A 19,213-nucleotide genomic window follows, 5' to 3' on the forward strand; every position below is an offset into this window, starting at 1 on the left:
TGTGCTTTGTTGCCGGCTGAGCTGAAACCATGAGGGACTCTGTCTGATGGAAACCTCCATGGGAGTGTTTTACAGGGTTGTGTGGGAGCTGCGTATCTCCCTCCTGGAAGCTCAACTGTGGCAAAGCCAAAGGTTTGTGGCTCACCAGAGCAGGGAGCTGGTGAGCCCAACATCCTGACCCCACACTGTAACGGACAGGCTTAGTGCTGCAAAGAAGACAAGTCCCTCTTGGGCTCAGGTTAAAAGTACTGACCAGAAAGGGTCATGGTCAGCTCTGGTTTCCTTTGCTCTGCTGAGCCTCATAAATAGGTGTGAGTGAGAATATGCTGCACATGGGAGTGTCTGTCTGGTTCAGAGAGCTCGATGCTCCCACAAGGCTCTGTGTGGTGGGTCAGGAATGGCACCAAAGGGGCAAAAGGGCATCTGCTGCTCTTCTCATCTTTCAAGTGACACTGCTCAGTTCATGTGGCTTTTGGAGCCTTGACCTGGCCAGGCCAGAATTCATTCCTGGCAGATCTCATCCTGGCACTCTTCTTAGCACTGCTAGGAATGATGCATCGCCCCTTCTGACCTGCCTGCAGGCCCTAGGCACGCTGTCAAGGCTGTGCCTAGCCAGATGACATCAGCCATCTTTGTTGTATACAGCCTGAAAAAGATGAATGCACTTTCTAGTAACTCTCCTGCCTTCCCACTCAGTGCTCATTCCATAAAGTGAGAGTTGCTGCTGTCATTGTTCTTCATTATCACTATTCATACTTATTTCAGGGTATGGAATCTAGTAGTAGAAGTATTTCCTGGGTTAGCCTCAGCACATTGCATCAGATAGTTCAGCTCTGCTTGGAAACCCGTTAATACTAGGGGCAATTCCTTTGCCCTAGACAGTACACTCTAAGGGTACACCTGGGACATGCTGTAATGTTACATGTTAATTATTTACTATGACCAGAAAGGAACTGCGCATCGTGTTCTGGGTAATAGATTTCTGGTGTTTCCTGCTGGGCTTTGTACTGTTGATATAGCAGGAGTAACAGCAAAGCCATTGCAATAATAGCAACCACACAGAAGAAAAAAAAAATTCTAGAAAAAATTACATTAGGAAGAAATGACTGCTGAGAATTTATTTCTGGCTGGTCCCAAAGCACCATCACATCCTGAGGAATAAGCCACCAGAATAAATCTTGAATATAATGAGTAAACAATAGTAAAAAAGCATGAGAACGTTAGGTATATTTACATCCAGATGTCAGATTGTTTGTCACGAGCTGAACTCTAAAGATAAGAGGGTTTTCTGTGAGGAAGAACAATGTCTTTCTGACCTTTCTTACCTGCCTAATGTAGAGCAAAGCTCAGCTGTGAATTTGTATGGTGAAGGGATACTCACTTAAAGGTGTGTTAGACCAGCTGTATATGCTGTCACACAGTAACATGCACTTTGCCCCACTAAAGTGCCAAAAGCATTCAGCTTGGGAAGACAGCTCTGCTGTCTGTATCAAGAGTTGCTTCAACTTTGCTGTATGAACAGGAGTGTGAGTGCCTAGATAGCAAAGCTGAAACATCTTCTGTGTGGTTAGATGGGGCTGGCACTTTCAGGACCAGCCTAAGAAATTTATGACACTTGTCTATTACCTCCAATATCTTCCCCTAATCAGCTGCCTCTCTGTCTTGCTGAACTGGAAACACAGAGTGTATTTATTGACGCCCAGCTCTCTGATCTGGTTATAAATCTTTGCCCTTTGGAGGTCACTGCCTCTCAGTTATGAGAACCTGATCTTCCTGATTCCCAGAACTGCTCTGCAGCTATCGATCTGTTGCAGTGACTTGACAAACCTGAGTAAAACATGGAGGTAAAAAATCATCCAAATGTGAACTAGCTCCTTGAATTTCCTTTCTAGAAGGAAGACTGGCTGGGCAGAGGGTAGCCCAAAGAATAGTGGATAAACGTAAAATCCTTGGGAATCCAGCAGGCTGAGATATTGAATAAAAGCAAGCTACTAGTCTCATTCATTAGAAACACAGTATTGCACCAGGGTACAGCCCACACCTACATTTTGCCTCCAGAAGGCATAAAGATTTCCCATAGGGAGGCACCTGATTCTCTTGAGGAATGTGCAGTGTGAAAGGGCTCCTCCACTTCAGGGTAACTCCCATCCTTGCTGTAGCCTTCGCTGAGGCCCACATGGGTGGCTGTGTCCTGGCAGGGTGCTCTCAGCTCTGCTGCCTGCGACAGGGTGCCATTCTCGGTGCTAGCATGCCCTGTGCTACCCTGATCACGTTACCAGCTCAGCAGGTAGTAACATGCTCACTTTCCTAGCAAGCAACCTGGAAGTGCCACTGCTCAAGAGAGAGATGAAATTCAGGGAAAAGCTAATTAAATCCATGGAGCTTGCCTCAGCGGCCAGTGTACTGTCAGTGTGGGAGCGTAGGCGATGTTCTCTGCAGCTGCAGAGAACTGTTCTCCTGACACCAGGTGCAGCCGGAGGTTACATATTTCATTGTGATCTTTCAGTCCTGGTTGTATGACTGGTTGTGAGGATGTCAAGGGGGTAAAATGTTCGTTTCTTGAACTCCACAACGATTCAGAAGTAAATACACATCCCTGAACTCTCCTGATCAGCCACCCAAAGCTGCAAGCTGGTACCAAGGAGATGGGCAAAGCAAGCTCAGAAGGTAAGGGAGGACTAGCCAGAGGCTGAATAAAGGTGCACTGGCCAAAGACATAGACCAATTTATTAATTATAGTATTTTTACACTCATAAATAGTAAAGGCAGCTTATACCAATGGAAGGGTTTTCCTTCACCCTCACTTCTGGGACACCAGAGGAAGTGTGCTTGCCAGGTAGCAGCAGGGCAAGGCAGGAGGGCCAGGAGCTGCCAGAACACCAAGTCTCTGGACTGCTCAGGGCATGCAAAGGCATCAGCAGAGTGGGCTGCTCTTGAGTATCTGGCCTCTCCTTAGGCAGGGAGAGCTGCCTTTCCTGGTCCTCATGCCCAGGGAGAAGGCTGGGAGGGTTGGCATTAGCCATGCAGGGGAAAGTCATCGGGGGAGATCAGGCTTTCAATCAATATATAGAATTTCCTCTACAGGCTACCTCATTGGCAGGATTGGCAGTACTCTGTATTCAGCAGCTGGAACATCAGTCTGAAGCAGTAGGAAACAGGCTTTCTCTGTATGGGTACAATGTACTGCTCCCTGTCTAACTGGGCACATGGTTGGCGCTGCTAATTAAAAAGTGAGGCACCTCTCAAGGAGGATGTGGTGCCCATCATAAACGTTCGCTATTGTAGAAAACCAGTCAAAGTCTAGTTAAGTTGCATGTGCTGCATTGGGCTGCAGAGATAGCTGCCTTTCCAATACATTAGGATTTCCCTCAAGCATGCAAGTATCTGTGGAGGTTAAGTCTAAATTCAGATATTAAGAACTACATATGGTTTAGGTTGCTTTCGAAAGCGTTTTCTTAACACACCTCCACCAGGTTCTTTTCTTGCCTCAGCTGATTTTCTAGCCAAAGCCCAGGATAGGCACATTCAAGAGCCTGACAGGTCTTCAAAGGTCCTGAGGATGTTTGTTGAAGTTGTTCAGTCTGGAAAAGCCACAACTAAATTGTGTGTTGTGCCATGTACTCCAGGACTGCTCTAATCCCGGCCAGTGCCTCCAGCTACCCTGCTTAGGCAGAGTGCCTAAATACCAGATAGTCCTGGTGTGAAGTGTTAGGAGCAAGGAGCTGATAAGGCAGGAGCATGCACATACAAGACAACAAGTATTCCCCATTCCCACAAAGCAGTTCACACAGAAGGCATATGATCTGGGACCACTGTGTTGCAGCCATCCTGGGAAGAAGGCAAGACTGGCCTTGCAGAGGTGAGTCCATGTGGGTTAGAGCCATCCCTTGCTGAAAGCAGGTTATACAGAGGTTCAGTATGTATACTGGAGGAATGGAGTCAGCAGCAGCATTGTGGCATCTTCATATCTGAAAAAAAGCCCAGTAGGACAGCATCTTCTCCCTTGCCTAAGAGAGGGACTGCAACAGGCTCGTTTGTTCCAGCTAGAGGCAGCAATTACCCAATATGCTGCTGAAGCTGCAGCTTTGCTGCTCGGAATATGTATGCATTGCTGAGAACGAGTCTCATCCTGACAACTATGAGGGTCTTATCACAAGCACATAAGAGCCCTGTCAACTGTCAGGTGATTATCCACATGTGTACCTGAACACTGTTCCTGACCAAAGCAGGTATTCATAGTTTAGTGCCACCCTAGGCTGCCCTGGAAAAATGCTTATACTGATTGAATGCTAACCAGACATCTTATATACACAAGCAAGGGTGGCACAGTATGCTCCCAGCAATGCTAGTATGTATAGCCTTTGCTGTAAAGCTGTGGAGGGAGGCTCCCAAGGTCTGGCAGATAAGCAGCATTCTCATCCAGGTGAGAAAGAGGCACTGTGTCCTCCTCACTGACCTGCCGGTCAAACTCTGCCTTCAGACTTGGCCGCTGATTATCAGGGAAGGCCAGAGAGAACAAGGCTTCAGGCTCACACACAAACTTGTACACGTAGCGCTCTCCAGCCACCTGCAGGCAAGATAGGAGACGAATGCTGCAGGCACACAGGCACCACTAGGCAATGGTCCTCAGCAGTGGAGAAGGCTTGCAAAACCATCTGGCTGCTCTAGACCATTGCCCTGAGATGTCAGAGTTGTAAACGTCTTGTGCTGTCCTCCTGCTTCTCTGCTGCTCTGGTCTCCCCTGGAACAGCTCCTGGGCAGTGGGATGCTGCCAGCTGACTCTTTGTCCAGGTAGTAACAGCATCAGCAATCCCTGACCAGTCTGTACTGTGACATAACTACACTCTCAGTTATCCTCTCCAGTGCCCTGGATCTGGAAGAGACCATCCCTACCACATAGTACCAACCCCCAGGCAGTCTTTCTCTCACCAACAAGTCTAGACTGATTGTATGTCCTTGCAGCTGCATAAATTCCAACTCTTCTGACTGCAGCTATCTACAGAAAAAGAAAGCAATCATGATTCCCCTGTTTTATTTCCCATATGTTGCCTAGATTCATCTGCTTTACACCTTCCTCATTTAACTGCTGCAAAGAGAAGTTAAGTTATGGGGAAAGAAAGCTCAGAGTGCCTTGGTAGCTCAAGTACATTCTGTACCTGTAAGACCTCCTGTCTCAAACAAGAGAAGCATCAGTAAAGGCATAAAAACTCCATCTGTTTGCAAACTGACCTTCTGCATGATGCCTTTCTCATAATAGTAGCGAAGGGATCGACTCAGCTTGTCATAGTTCATGGCTGGACGGTTCTTTTGGATACCCCACAGCCTGGCTACCTGTAAAATAAAGCACCAAAGTGCGTGAATGTTTGTGAACCCAACCGAAGGACAAAATAACATTATCCAGCTTATTATCTTTTGAGGAACGGTACCACAAGACATACATACAAACATTTACAACATTTAAATAAAAGCCACAAACAATAATTATTTAGCAGCTTTTCAACAAAAAGAGTAGAACTCAAACTGAAGCACCCTATATCAGAGAGGCATTCTCCTTGCCACTACAGAGCTCATTTTCTGTCACCACTTCTCTCTCTTCAGTACTCTGAAAGCTTGACGATGCTAAAGGACTCCTTCATCCTATGCTACACTTTATCTTCAAGGATCACATTTACCAGGAGCCCAAGTATGAGGGAACACCTCCATTGAAGATCCATGTGCCCTTCTTCCTCCTACTACATGATTTTCAGCTTTGTCCATGAGACCCGGAAATCTGTTGTATGCGTATGTCAACCCACAAAAACAACTCATCTGCACTGAAAGTGCCCGTAAAGGTTGATATGTAGCAAGAACAGTGCTAAATGAGCTCTGACTGGAGCAAGATATGAACAGATATTACAGACACATCTCCCATATATTGTCAGATATCACTGGGGTTTTTGGAACATGGCAGCATTAGAAATTACACCTTAGTTAATGTCATTTTGATATAAAAATATATTTAGACTAGGACATATTTTCTTCCAGATTTTAATGAAAACTTCTGCAATTAGTAGAGTTCAAAACTCCAAACTTCAATGTCAGCCTCAAGTACAGGGTGTGATAAGACATCACAGGTCACTGCAAGCTTGAGAGTGAAGTGTCTAGGGAAGTGTAGGCAGTGGGTAATTTGGCTAACTACATTGCTGAGACTAAACTCACAAGAAGCCTTTCTTAAACCTGATATTTGTGTCACCTAACTGTTTTGAGCTCTTCTAAAAACCTTGACTTGCTGCAGGGTTTAGTGGGTACCACTGGTAGGCAGGAGCCTTCACAGGGCAGAGGAAAAGCCACTTGGGAATTTGCAGTCTCAGAAACAGTGGCTACTCCCCCTGAGCCAGTAGAGAAGCTAAATGGTTTCACCTCTTCTGGCTCAATGAGCTTAAACTCCATCCCTCTACCAGTCCAGGCAATGAAGTGGGAATTAGTTGGATCGTCCAATAAAGCCACAAGAAATTGCCAGAGCTGGAGAGATCCCCGTCTCTGGTATGGAGGTCCTTCCCGGTACCCTCCAGCTTCCTGCTTGATGTCTCCTGCTGAGAAGAACAAACAAGGTGTTTCTAAGGGTAATAGTGCAAAAACAGTTGCAAAAAAAAAAAAAAAAGCACATTTCACAAATGTTTACCTGGAATATTTCAGTTTACTCAGAGTGGCCAATTCACCAGCAGCTCTTCCAAGAAGAGCCCTGATGAACCTCAAAATTAAGCCACTTATGCTAGAAGGCCTGCTTGCTGCTTAAAAAGCTCAAGAAATGGGATACCAAAAAGCCAGGTATGAACCACAGCTAACACACCTGCAAGAACACAGTGTAACGAACTATGTAGACAGTGGTCAAGTGGCTAGCAAAGATGCTGGATAACCCTATCTTACACCCAAACTGCGGGCCATTCTTTCTCCGACCTTCAAATTTTTCTGGAACAACACAGACATCATCAGTAAAGGACCTCATCTGCTTGTCATAGCTGCAGCCTGAAAGAGAAGGCAACATAGGCAGTCATAGACAGACAGGGTAGTACTAGAGTGCAATGCAATGCAGGGAAAAGACGACAGTCACTGAGTTTCTTACCTAATGTCTCTTCTGTATTTGAATGGCTTGGATAACTCTCAACATTTATGTACATGGAAGGACAGCCAGGAACATCTACAGAACAATCAACAAACTCGTTTAATTAAAAAGCACAGGAGGCAGGATGATCTTGCTCTCCAGAGGTGGATAGGTAAGTGCAGCTGTCTAACCAACATCCTCTTAGGGCCCTCCTAAAGGGTTAGTGGCAGACTTATAACTTTTTATGTCTCAGCCATCTCACCACAACTTTGTCTTCATCATGCTTTCAATCATGAATTACACTAGTAAATTTTTGTGGTACTATCATGTGACGTCCTTCAGGGTAGCCAGGATAGCCAGTCAGTTCACCTATACACCACTCAGTACAAAATCTTGGACAATAGGCTAAATTTGCATGGCAACTCTCCCTCATCTTAGTTTAAAATAACTACATGCTCTGCTACTGTTTTCACAGATGAGAAGGGATTACATTTTTCCAGGGGTACTTTGATGATGTTAATGGAGAGCAGCAGCATCTGAATGTTTACTACAGACAGTGGCTCACAAATGTCATTTCAGATGTCTTGATTCTCCCTGGCTTTTTCACATCATGTTAGGGCATTCTCACAAACAGTTGAGAAAACACAAAGGAAAAAACAGCCTGAGTTTGAAAGCAAGCAGAAAGTCTTTTCATGATCTCTGTGCAGCATATATTGGTGCCTGGCCACTGCAATTTATATCTTCTGTATCTGGTGTTTTCTGAACCCTGCATTTTCTGAATCAAAACTATTTTCCATCCACAGCTGAAATGCAAGCTGTAACTGGGAGCTTTGGAAAGATTTACCTTACGTTTCCCTCATACTCCTGTGTATAGTCATTGCTTTCAGCAGACATTTTGCTGATGCTAAGGGCAGAAGCGTACTCTGAGCTGACAGACTGTGTGTTATTACAATCGTAAACTACTCTTACAAAAAGCATTCTTCTGGGTTTGCACATTTTCTTCCCCTGTCTGGACAGAAGGACCCAGTGAAAAGTGTAATATCAGCATAGCCACAGTGGTGGATTCTATACCCTCATAGAGGCTTTTTATTTATGTATTTATTTCTGCTAAAGGAAATAACTCAAATTGTCCATTAAAATACTAGGAAACCAGAAGTAACATTCCCTCTAGAAGAGGGCATTCTGATGTCAGGGTAGCAAGTTTTTTGACGGGTCTGCTGAAAAAATAACATTTATTCCCTGTGGAAAAATAAGAGGATTACCTGATTGATCTGATATCTAGAGAGCTATTTTTGGAATTATAAACTTTTTTCCTCCTGTGATCCTCTGAAATCTCTGCTATCTGCTGTGTGTGCCCCATTTCTATGGGAAGTAGCAGGTGGAGGTTTACACTGCAAGAGACACAGAGCAGCACACTTGCACTTAGCCGTGTCAACTCAGACCCCACTCTGTGCTTACACCTGTCCATGGAATTGGCCAGTTTGTTGTTAGCCTCCCAAGTCTCTTCAGACTGTTTTAGTTTTAGACTTTTAGATCTGTTTGTCAGAACAAAGCTTGTTTATCTTGCACGGTAAGCTCCAAAATGGGGCATCGGCTCTCTGTGACCTGCTGCAGCGAGTTTCCAGTGGGCGTCAGCTGCTCGTGAGAGACCTCAGCAGTGAAAGCTGACACCCACCAGCTGGGCTGGGAGAGCTGCTTCTTTGCCTCCATTTTGTGAATTAAATTCTTCTGCCTCCAGTCAGGGAAAAGGCACAGGGCCAGACAGTGTCATGAGCTGCTGCTCGGTGTTGTGCAGTGCAATCCCTGCACCCAGAGAAGCTTTCCTCTGCCAGTGCTTGAAGGTCCCCTCCTGCTGCAGGGATCAGAGACAGTTTTTCTGTGCAAGCTCCAAGATATTTGATCCCCTCCCTTCTGCTGCCATTTACAGAACATTTTCAGTATAATTTTTTCAACGCTGACCTCACTTCTCTCCCTTTCTACAACCTACCATCTCACACATCCTCCTGAAGACAAAAAAATCCCCGTGAAACTGGGAACACTCTTTTCTCCACTTCTGATAGTGAGTGGACTAATTATGAATTTTGAGAGTCTCCCCAATGGCTACTTATTCCCTTGGAAAAAAAATGCACACCTTTAATCTAGTTTGAATGGGTTTAACATCACCTTCTAGCTCCTATTTCTTGTTAAAGCTTTCCACTATCTACCAGAAAGTCCTTCTCAGAACACAGTACGGAAAGTGAATGTCCCAGCCTTCTCTTGGATGCAGTAGACAGCCAGAACTGTTTGTTTCCTGCTACACAGCCAGTTTGCCAGACCACACATGCTCCTGAAGATGAAAGCCCAAAGACCACCTGTGATGGATATTCACCCAGGAGGTTGCTCACCCCGCCACTGATGCCTGGTTTACGCAGTCAGAAAGAGCTAGTTCTGCCTACCTGAGTCATACATGTAGTCCGCCTGCTCCTGCTTGATCACCACAGCTGCCGGGTACTGACGGCTGCTGCCCGCCCGGCTTGCTTGCTCATACTGTGGGTCATGGTACTCCTGTTTGAAGCCCTGATGAGGGTACTGGAGGCAGGGCTTGGACATCTGGTGCTGGTAGGCAGTGGGGTCTTCCTGGGCCATGCCCTGGGAGGAGGGGAAGGAATGGCACATCTCCACAGGTGGCTGGTATGCAGAGCTAGAAAAGGGGAGAGGATATGGGATGGCTGCTTTCTTGGCCCTCTCATCTCAGCCCCAGTGCAGGGCTGGTTGAAGGGACAGAAAATTCCCCAGCTTCAGCCTGTTGCTAGGGCTGTAGAAGCTGCACAAATAGTTGGGGCAAGGAAGGTACCCCAATGAAAGATGTTTCCAAGGGCAGCTACACAGCCCATCATTCACAGAATCTGACAGGCTTAAGGTTATAGATGTCTTCAACCCCTAGGCAGCAGTGGTGGTTCCCAGGTACTTTGGATGGGGGCAGATCCTGTGATTGCTGGAAACTGAGCACTTTAATCTGGATGCTGCAGCCCCTCCTCCCTGAATCATTGAGGAGGGCAATCCTTCTTGCCAGTGGCTGCCTCCTCCTGGCAGTAACTCACCTGTTTTTGTTGAGGTATCCACAGCTGGATGTGGGGTGGGGTGGCCCCGCAGGGGTCAGGAAGCTCTTGTCCTGTCTAGGCAACTGTTGGACCGGTGACTGTATCGGTGTTCCTGGGTTGGGGGACTTGATTCCAACTTGTCTGGGTTGATCATAGGCACTGGGACAGTCAAACAGACATTGGAGCATTACAGTTCTCTGAGAAGGACTTGTGGCAGCACCTGGGAGAACGCGTCACAGGCAGACACGCTGTCCCTCTATGCAGCCACCTACGCCAGAAAACTCCCAGCATAAACTCCTTCCTTTCCATTTATTGGTTGCCCCCATGCACAATAGCAATAACCCATCAAGCAGAAAACCAGAGAAGGTGTCTGTACTGAAGAAGCCATACTATAACTCAGGCAAGTAGCTGGGACTATGGGCAATGAATGGTGTCAGGGAGCTCCCTGCAGGACAGATTTTGGAAAGCAATGGGGGGAGAGAGGCACGTGACAGATGTCAAGACTGCTCTCAGCATCAGGACAGCTGAGGAACAGCACTAGGGAGAAGGAAAAAAAAGAGGCAAGCCCAGATCTACTCTACACAGGTCTGAGTTATCCAGTGCAATAAATGGCAGTCTGAGCAGGCTGCCAGGAGCTGACCCACTGGTTGATTTGTATTGTAGCATGTGTGCGCTGCCCTTACCTAGCAGACAGACCAGATTGTTGTCATAACACTTCGTTGTTAAATAATGCAGTAGCACTTGATTTCCTAACAGCTCCTGTCCCTCCCCTGTGTAAGCTGTGTTACCTGGCATAAAGGCACGGCTTGCCATTGTGGTACTGGAATGGCTGCTTATGGTTGCAGGACAGTGTGGGGTCCGATGAGGGACTCTGTGGCTCCTTTTTAATCTTAGCAGGAGGACTGTGAAAAGCTACCGTGGGAGAGAAATGAAAGACCAAGTTGACACTTCTCCTGTTTATGGAGACATATTTTTATCAGCCAGTAAAAAGAGTTGAGATGCCACCACCTTGTCCTAGTTCAGCTGGCTCCAAGACAAACAAAATACCAATATGCACAACTGTTCACTGGACTTGCCTGAGCTCTGCCCTGGATTTAGTAAGGTTTGTATGATACATCAACCTTAAAAGAGCAAATCTAAGGCAGTGTTAACATGCTCTGTGATAATCCAGAGCACTCTGAAAAGGATTTAGAGTAGGTATTTCCTAAGCTGTTCAGGGCTGGAACAGTTATTTTCTGTTATGTCATAAGCGGTAGCATGCACATACTCTATTTTTCAGGACATAAAAGCAAAGTTTTGATTCGCATCATGCAAAATGCTCTTTCATTGACATACCTGGTAAGCATGTCTTGTGAGTAGCATTACCATGTAGCACTGCATTAAATTATAATGCACTAATATGATGACACATTGTAGATTTCCTGATAGTATTTTTTGTCCTGTAGGACAACAAATGTAAGGTTTTTGTAGACACAGCTACAAAAGCTGAAGGTTTTCTGTGGGAAAATACTATTATATGTATTGCATACTGTTACAGGCTGTCACCAGGCTAACTTGCTCACAGACAAGTAGTGTTTTCAGAAGCACCTAACCAATTTAGATAGCTAAAATACCCTTTCCAAAGGAACTGCATCAGTGTTAAAGCACAGTACAAAACAGAATTCTGACTTCTAAGTCCTTGCTTTCACTGTTCGAAAAGTGAACAGTTTTGTGTTTCAAAGTTCGAAGAGCAGCTTGCAGTCCTCTCAGTAGCCTCCCTTTGAAGTATCTAATTTCATTAGTTGTATCATGTTTATACTTCAGCACTCAGGAAAAAGGCCAGGCCCTTCTACAGCATACTGTGATTCCTCGGTGGAAGGCTGCCACGCTGGCACTCAGCAGCTACCCGTAAAATTTCCAAATGCATGTTTCCCTTTGTTGAATCTCTTCTATGCTATTCCTTCTATGCATCTCTGAATGTGGGATTGGGGGAATCTCGTAACCACTCTGCTCATCCAAAACACCAGTGACAGTCCAGGAAAAAGTAAAAACGTTCCTTTTCATTTTCAGTGCACTGGTCTCTGGTCGTGGCCTGATGCAGATGAGGAGGAATACTTCTGGGCTGGTCAGAATTTCATGAATAACAAATGTGGGTTGCAGTTTACAGCACCAGGAAGTAGGATGTGGGTATTGTTACTTCTTATGCTTAATTAAATCCAGCAGGGAGCAAAACTTCCTTCACTAGTTCCTTAGAAAAGCTTATCCTGGCTGAAGAACATGGTAAGCCTCTTCTACCTTTGCCTCTGGGTTCTGCTACTGCTGTTAGGAGGTCGCTGACACTTAGGAAGGAAAGAAAAGTAACCCCAGAAAGGTACATAGATCCAGGCTTGTTTTTCAAACGAGGGAAAGATCTGCCCTCCAAATCAAAACTGTAAGTTTTTAATAAGGGTAGCTTCAGTCCTTCACCAGCTTACTCCCACCTCTTCAAGCTGACACGATGCTGCTTACAAAGCCTGGGATGTTCAGAGCTGTGATTACAGTTTTAAGGATGGAAAGTAACACCCTGATCTGTTAATACCCCTATTTTTGCTGAGTTTATTTCAGGACTGACCTGAACTGTATGTGCACCAACCATCTTCAAGCCAGTTCTCCCTCACATAAAGGACTAATTGTTCCTTCAGAAGAGCTGCAGCAAGCAGCTATCGAAAGGGCTGCTGCTGTCTTTCTCAGCACAGGATATTAAGGCCACTTTCTATTGCAAACATCCCTCCCCAAAATTAATTTTCTCAGCAAGAGGGGAAAAAAAAACCCCAAACCTGACTCCTTTTGTCTGCCTTCAGTTTCAGCCTACACCAGAAAAGCCCATCTTTACTCTTTACATCACACCAGCACCCAAAGGGATCCAAACAGCTTGACAGAATCAATATAAATAAATAAAACAATAAGATACCAGAGCCTCATATTGTTTCTGGCTCCTACTCCTTCTCAGAGACAACTGGCTCCCACAACCAATCCTGGGGCTGCCATCAATCATAGCAGAGGGGCCTGTTCACAAACAGCTCTTGGCACTGTCCAAACCAATGGCAGGTGTGAGTGCGCTGACCCAGCAGGCCTGCCCCACACCTGGGATGGATTCAGTATCCCAAGCATGACACTCCTGCATCTGTGCAAACACCCCAGGCCCAGGGAAGGGTCAAAAGAGAAAAGGGTCTTTCTATGCATGGAGCATCATCCATTTCCCTTCTGTCTGCAGCAGCTCTTTTCAGTGTATGGAGTAAACAGATATATAGAACCCATCTAAAAATGCCAATGTGTCAGCTGAGTCTCAGGGGAAAAAAAAAAAAGCTCTGTCCAGTATGCTGAACTCCATTGAAGTTTCAAGAAGTTAGATGTGCTAGGAGCAGCCAATTCTTTCCGGCCCCTAATAGCTGGAACAGGCTATCACATTACAACTGGCTTGTTCATTCATTCAGAGTGAAACATGGGACCAGCCCTCTCCTCAGTTCTAGGTCAAAAAGAGGAAGAAACAAGATATATGACTCAGAGAGCAAGCCCAGCTGTGCTGCAGGGCCAAGCCCGCAGAAAGGAGGCAGACAAGAACAAACAGTGAAAGTGCTTCTTTTTTGTTTTCATGGGGAAAACTGCCCTGGGCAGAGGGGTATCAGCATAGAAAGGGCACCAAAGTTGACTGCACCAGCTTTAAATGAACACATCTACTCTCAGTTAGGTGCCATGTATAGGCCCAGGGAACAGTGAGGCATCTTCTTGTAGCTTTGACATGTCTGTCAAAAGTCAGGCTCCAGGCTCCTGCAGCTGCTTGCAACACAGAGCTGTTCAGAACAGTCTGTATTCACTTCAGGCATGTAGTCTTAGCCCAGCATCAGCTTCCAAATAAAATTGTGGCGTGCTGTGAGGACCAGCTGAAGCAGGCCTAGCGTGAGAAAAGCAGAGTTGCATGGCTATTGTGTGGAAGGCTCCTATATGTACACTTGTACCTGGGCAACATTCAGCTCCTTTGTAAGATGAAGTGCTTTGACTAGTTCTCAGAGCAAACATTTGTGGTACAGTCTTTACACTCCTGTGCAAACACATGCAATTTGTTCTATGCACAGTTCCCAGGAACAGAAAGCAAGCAGGCTAGCAAGCATATCTCTTCAGGGATACTGTGCCCTCATGCTGTGGCGGGCAGCAGACAGGACCTTCATCTCACAGAGGCCATGCTGGCAGCAGATGCTCAGCCAGAGGCCACGCAGGTGAGCAGAGCCCCAAAACAGCACTCGCAGGAGACACAGCACCCATAATTCCATGTACAGTCCAACTCCTTTTGCTTTGCAAGGAGTAATAGCACAAATTTTACCTTTGATTGTCACAGTAATGCATTTTCTCAGCTATTCAGGGTTGCCTAATTATTCACACATACACCAACTGAAATACACGTCTGTTGAAACCACCACACAAAGACACTTTTGCATTGTCCAGATGTGGACAGTTAGCCTGGGTTTTTTGTCAGTCTCACAACAATGTACAAATAAAATGAGTACTTTAGCCTCAATGTCTGTGTATCGCATTTCTGTATTTGTTTGGTTTAAGCGTATCCTGCCCTTCTCCCCTGAGATGTGTGATTGCCCCCATGCTACTTACAGTTTTCTGAATGAAAGTCAGGCACAAATTGCTCATCACTGTCTGGAACCTGAGCTGCCAGGGGAGAGGGGGGGGGGGGGGGGGGGGGGGGGGGGGGGGGGGCGGGGCAGAAGGAGAGGGAGAGAGAGAGGAGAATTAGATTTGGCACTTTGTGTTATAATTAACAGTAAGGCAGAAATAAGTCTATGCAGAAAAGATCTGAGCTTTCTGCTGCAATGGACTTTAGTGACTAAGGATAGTTTCCCTTTAGGATTAATGAATACAGTTGTTCTTCCTGCAGATTTACCCCTTAACAGCCTGCCAGTTTCTTTCTCCCTCACCTTGGAAATAAGGACAAGAGCAAGTTTATTAGCTCAGGGTTCACAGTTTTCATTAGAAACATAACATGCAGGGCCTTTTAAGCATTTAGCGTAGGAAAAACAACTACCAACTGATAAATTTGGAAAGGCTATGCCAAAGTGATGAGCAGAAGAGGAAGCATCTATGCCTTCATATACAGTCTTTTCAGTAGCTCCAGAAGCAGCGGATAGATTGGCACTAGTGGTATAGGCTAGAATTTGTAAATGAGCAGAAGGAGAACATTTCAGAAGAAAAAATAAAATTATCCGGTAGCAGCAGAGGGAAATGGTTAATGTGCCTTGCATGTATGTGTGAATTCGCAAATGGGAAATGCAAGAGGAAGTGCTGGTGTAGTCATAGAGAACCTGACAGCAAACAGCTGCTCTTTCCCCACAAATCAGTGCAGTAAAGCATATTTCTAGGCATCTGCCCTGTGGACAGCATTGTTAGTAAAACTCCAAGAATAACAGCAAGGTCTAAGATATTTGAATATTTCAAAGATTGTCTAATAAAGATACCTGAAAATCTGCAGAGGCCTCATTTACCATGGAACAGCCTACCTCCCTAGAACAATATGTTGCTGAATGTGGTAAGCAGTAAAATAGTTAACAACATTAGCATGTCAATGACAAGAAGCTTCACGCTTAACACCTCCTTTAGACTAACTGGTGAGGGTCATGTGTGTTTGATGCCTCTTCATAACTCAAGGGGTCATGTTTATTCTGACTTAAATGAAAGACTAGACTTCGAAAAAGCTGTAAAGCCCACATAAATATAGAGTTTCCCACAGCATCCAAAATGGATGCACTAGAAGAATCTTTCACTATGTACTTCACAGTATGTTTTATCACTTCCTGGAGTAAATACTTATTTTAAATTAAAATATCAGAATTCTTCTTTCTGTGATGCCTATAAAAGATGTAACAGTGGTTGGATGCTGGTATCTAGTGATGGCTGGCAGCTGTGCTGACCCTTATGACATCATTTGTGCAAACTCCTCATCTGCCTATACATAGCTGCCTGCCTTTTCTTATCTCCAGCTTAAATCATTCCATTCATGGATCACCATGTCTGAGTTGCATTAAAGCCACTGCAAAATATATAATAAAACAATGAAATGGCACAGTGGAAGAAAAAGAATTTTATTGTCCTCCTTCACCTACAGGTTGACTCAACAAGGTACACAGGTGTGTCCTTGAGAGATTATTCCAACATACAAAATCAAATGTTGTAATAGTTCAAGTGCTATTATACTAAAATTCCTGTGCTGAAACAGTGTATATGTAATTAGTGCTTTTCTGATTTCACAGAGGAATCAGCTACACATAGTCTCCTCTAGCTCCTGCTTCCCTTATTTGCTGAGAAAAGCTTTAATCAACATCGCCCTTGCACATTCATAAAGAGAACAATTAATTCCAATTTTCCAACTGTAAATATAATTGTGCATGCTTGCCCTATTCTGCAAGATGATTTGTCCCTATCTTTCCTTTGCAAGAGCTATATAAGCAAGACAGAACACTACTCTTGGATAGCCTGCACACAGTCTCGAACATAGAGGTTTTGTTGAAGCACATCTCACAATCACCTCCTTTAGCAATAGGACACCAAAGCAGGTGATCCAATCTGGCTTTCTCCCTGACAGCAACATCTGTATTCATTTACAAACACCTTTGCATTCTTCCCCACCACAGAAAGAGAAGGTGTTAAGGAAGCAGGAGACACACATCATCCTGATGTCCAGAATGCATTACTAATCAGAATTTAGTCAGTATTTTAATACACAGCTATTTTTTCTCCATTACTCAGAGCCTAGTTCAGATATGGCCTCAGTCCACCACCTGAGCAGTCCTCTATTACCCAGAGACAGCAACTAATGTGGTAAATTCAGGTCTGACAAAGAACTAAGCTTCTGGGTGTGCCCTGGCAGAAACTGTGGGGAGAACCTTAACCATAGCACATGTCATGTTAGAATATTTTATTACTTCTAACAATTAGTTTTAGGTCTCTCTTACTGCAAGGAAAGGAGAGCTTGCAGCAGATTATTTCACAAAATCTCTCACAAACTATTGCTGAAAGAAGTGCTGCTGCTAGTACATAACAGACAAACCTAGAGTTTTTGCTATTGCAGAGTGGACAAAAGATTGCACTCTCTCAGCTCTAAAGCAAAGGTGATGTAGTCAAAGAAAAGGGATATGTGGAATGGAAGCCCACTAATCTCAGTCACTCGAAGCTCAGCTAGACAAGACATGCCAAAAATAAACCTTAGGGAATAACACTGCATTAACAACAGGCAGTGGATTAGAATGGAACTAGCCAAGATCTTCGCACTGCAATCACTGTTCCATAAAATAACCTGTATGACAACAAACTGGAACTATAAGTGATAAAAGGTGGGGAACAGAAAGAAAAACCTTAAGAAGTTCTTTTTATGAATGATCTTTAAAAAGCAACACTGTAATAGAAGAAATAATGGGGATCACATTGTATGAGGTGAGTTTGGATTTCACAGCCTACTGCCTTGAGGCTAGTACTGTCTATTGCATTGCTGACAATCTTGCTAAGAGCATTACATACTAGAAGCAACAGACCACAGAAAAGATGTGAAGCAAAGAGCATGGCTGGAGTGAGAGCACACAGCTTCACTGCTGGACAGTGATACTTGCAGACAGCTACAGTCCTGTACTAGAAGGCTAAAGTGCCAGAAGAAAATTTAAATTTTTATATTCATTAACTACTTCATACAGTAACAACACAGATAGACATTTCCTTGTTATCCCCAAACCAGCATCTGTACTTAAAATAACTGGGATACCTAATCAGATATTTAAAGCCCAACCGCGGGCTTATTTTAGTCACTCAGACTGCATGCATCAACATGCACCTCACTATCTCCCACATCGCTTTCAAGATCTGGAGCACCTTAACTAAAGCTTTCTGACTAAGGATACACAAAGTGCATCTCTCCCCTCCTTGTAACCAGCACAGATAAACTACCTGTGCAAATTTTCTCCAAGGAAGTTTTTTTGTTTCTCTGAATGCCAAATCACTTTTATATTGGCTTGAAATTAGTTCCATACAGTCATCAATTGCCAGCTTCACATCATTGCATTCTAACAAATTCTGGTAAAAATGGTGTAGAGGGAAAGTTTAGATTTTTAGCAACAAGGCCTAGGATTTTTCAGCATCTGTTTCTTTTAAGAGTCATCTGTACACAGACATTATTCTTTTACCCTGCGAAGGAAAAATCAGGTGTTAATTGACACCATTAACAATAGTCTAAGAAGCTAACAAAGAGATACCCCTATGAATGAAATCACACAAATATATATTTACACATATACACACACATGTATATGTGGTTTAAATTTGTCAACATTTTTCATACAGCTGATTGTTTGTTTTGAATTTATATTTCCCATTTGCTTCCTTCCTAAGTTTGTTTCTCTTATTTCATAAGTAACACCAAGAACTGTAAATAAAATAATAGCTAAATTTCTTAACTAAATGAGGCAGAGAATAAATAACATATTTCATATTTTCACTTTATTTTCTTTTTCTTCTGCATTCTTCAGGAAAGTACTCAAGTCTTCAGTGGGCTTCATCTCATGAACAAATGCTAACATATAGACATGTACAAGACATTAATGAAAACAAATATTTTCACCATTCAGGAAAATAATTTGACATACTGGTGAATACAGAAAAACAAATGATAGTTTGCTTCAGAAGGCAACTTTTCTTGTTAAAAGTGTGGAAATGGGAGTTACTGTGGAAGAAAGTAGTTCCCCATGTATACAGTCTACAATAATAAGCTAGAATATTAAAACATGAATTGAATTTCCCAAAGATTTCACTTGGACTCTAACTAGGTGCTATGAGCTATACAAAAAAAAAAAAAATATATATATCTGCCTATATTCTAAAAACATGCAATAGGGTTTGCATTATCATTTACTAATCACGTATAACAGCAGATTACCTCTTTCTACACAGTGCTATGAGACGATATGTGACCTTCCCTTCACCCCAGGGTACTTATGAATTCATCCTACAAACGGTCTGCTACTCACAAACAAATTTTAAGAGATTCTAT

The 19,213-nt window shown here is 44.1% G+C and overlaps 1 protein-coding gene across 1 annotated transcript; it reads right to left on the reverse strand.

The window, feature by feature from the left end:
- Positions 1-1,250: 1,250 nt before the first annotated feature.
- ETV4 (ets variant 4) lies at positions 1,251-11,131 on the reverse strand (the record flags this gene model as incomplete). The annotated part of the gene is made up of 8 exons (XM_010585752.1): positions 1,251-4,567; positions 5,230-5,331; positions 6,400-6,569; positions 6,937-7,005; positions 7,103-7,177; positions 9,517-9,761; positions 10,162-10,320; positions 10,950-11,131. Coding segments are annotated over 8 exons (1,224 nt in total), but the record flags the coding sequence as incomplete, so codon positions are not given.
- Positions 11,132-19,213: the final 8,082 nt, after the last annotated feature.

Source organism: Haliaeetus leucocephalus, unplaced genomic scaffold (assembly GCF_000737465.1).
Source record: "Haliaeetus leucocephalus isolate CR32 unplaced genomic scaffold, Haliaeetus_leucocephalus-4.0 Scaffold110, whole genome shotgun sequence".
In the NCBI taxonomy this organism is placed as follows: Eukaryota; Metazoa; Chordata; class Aves; order Accipitriformes; family Accipitridae; genus Haliaeetus; species Haliaeetus leucocephalus.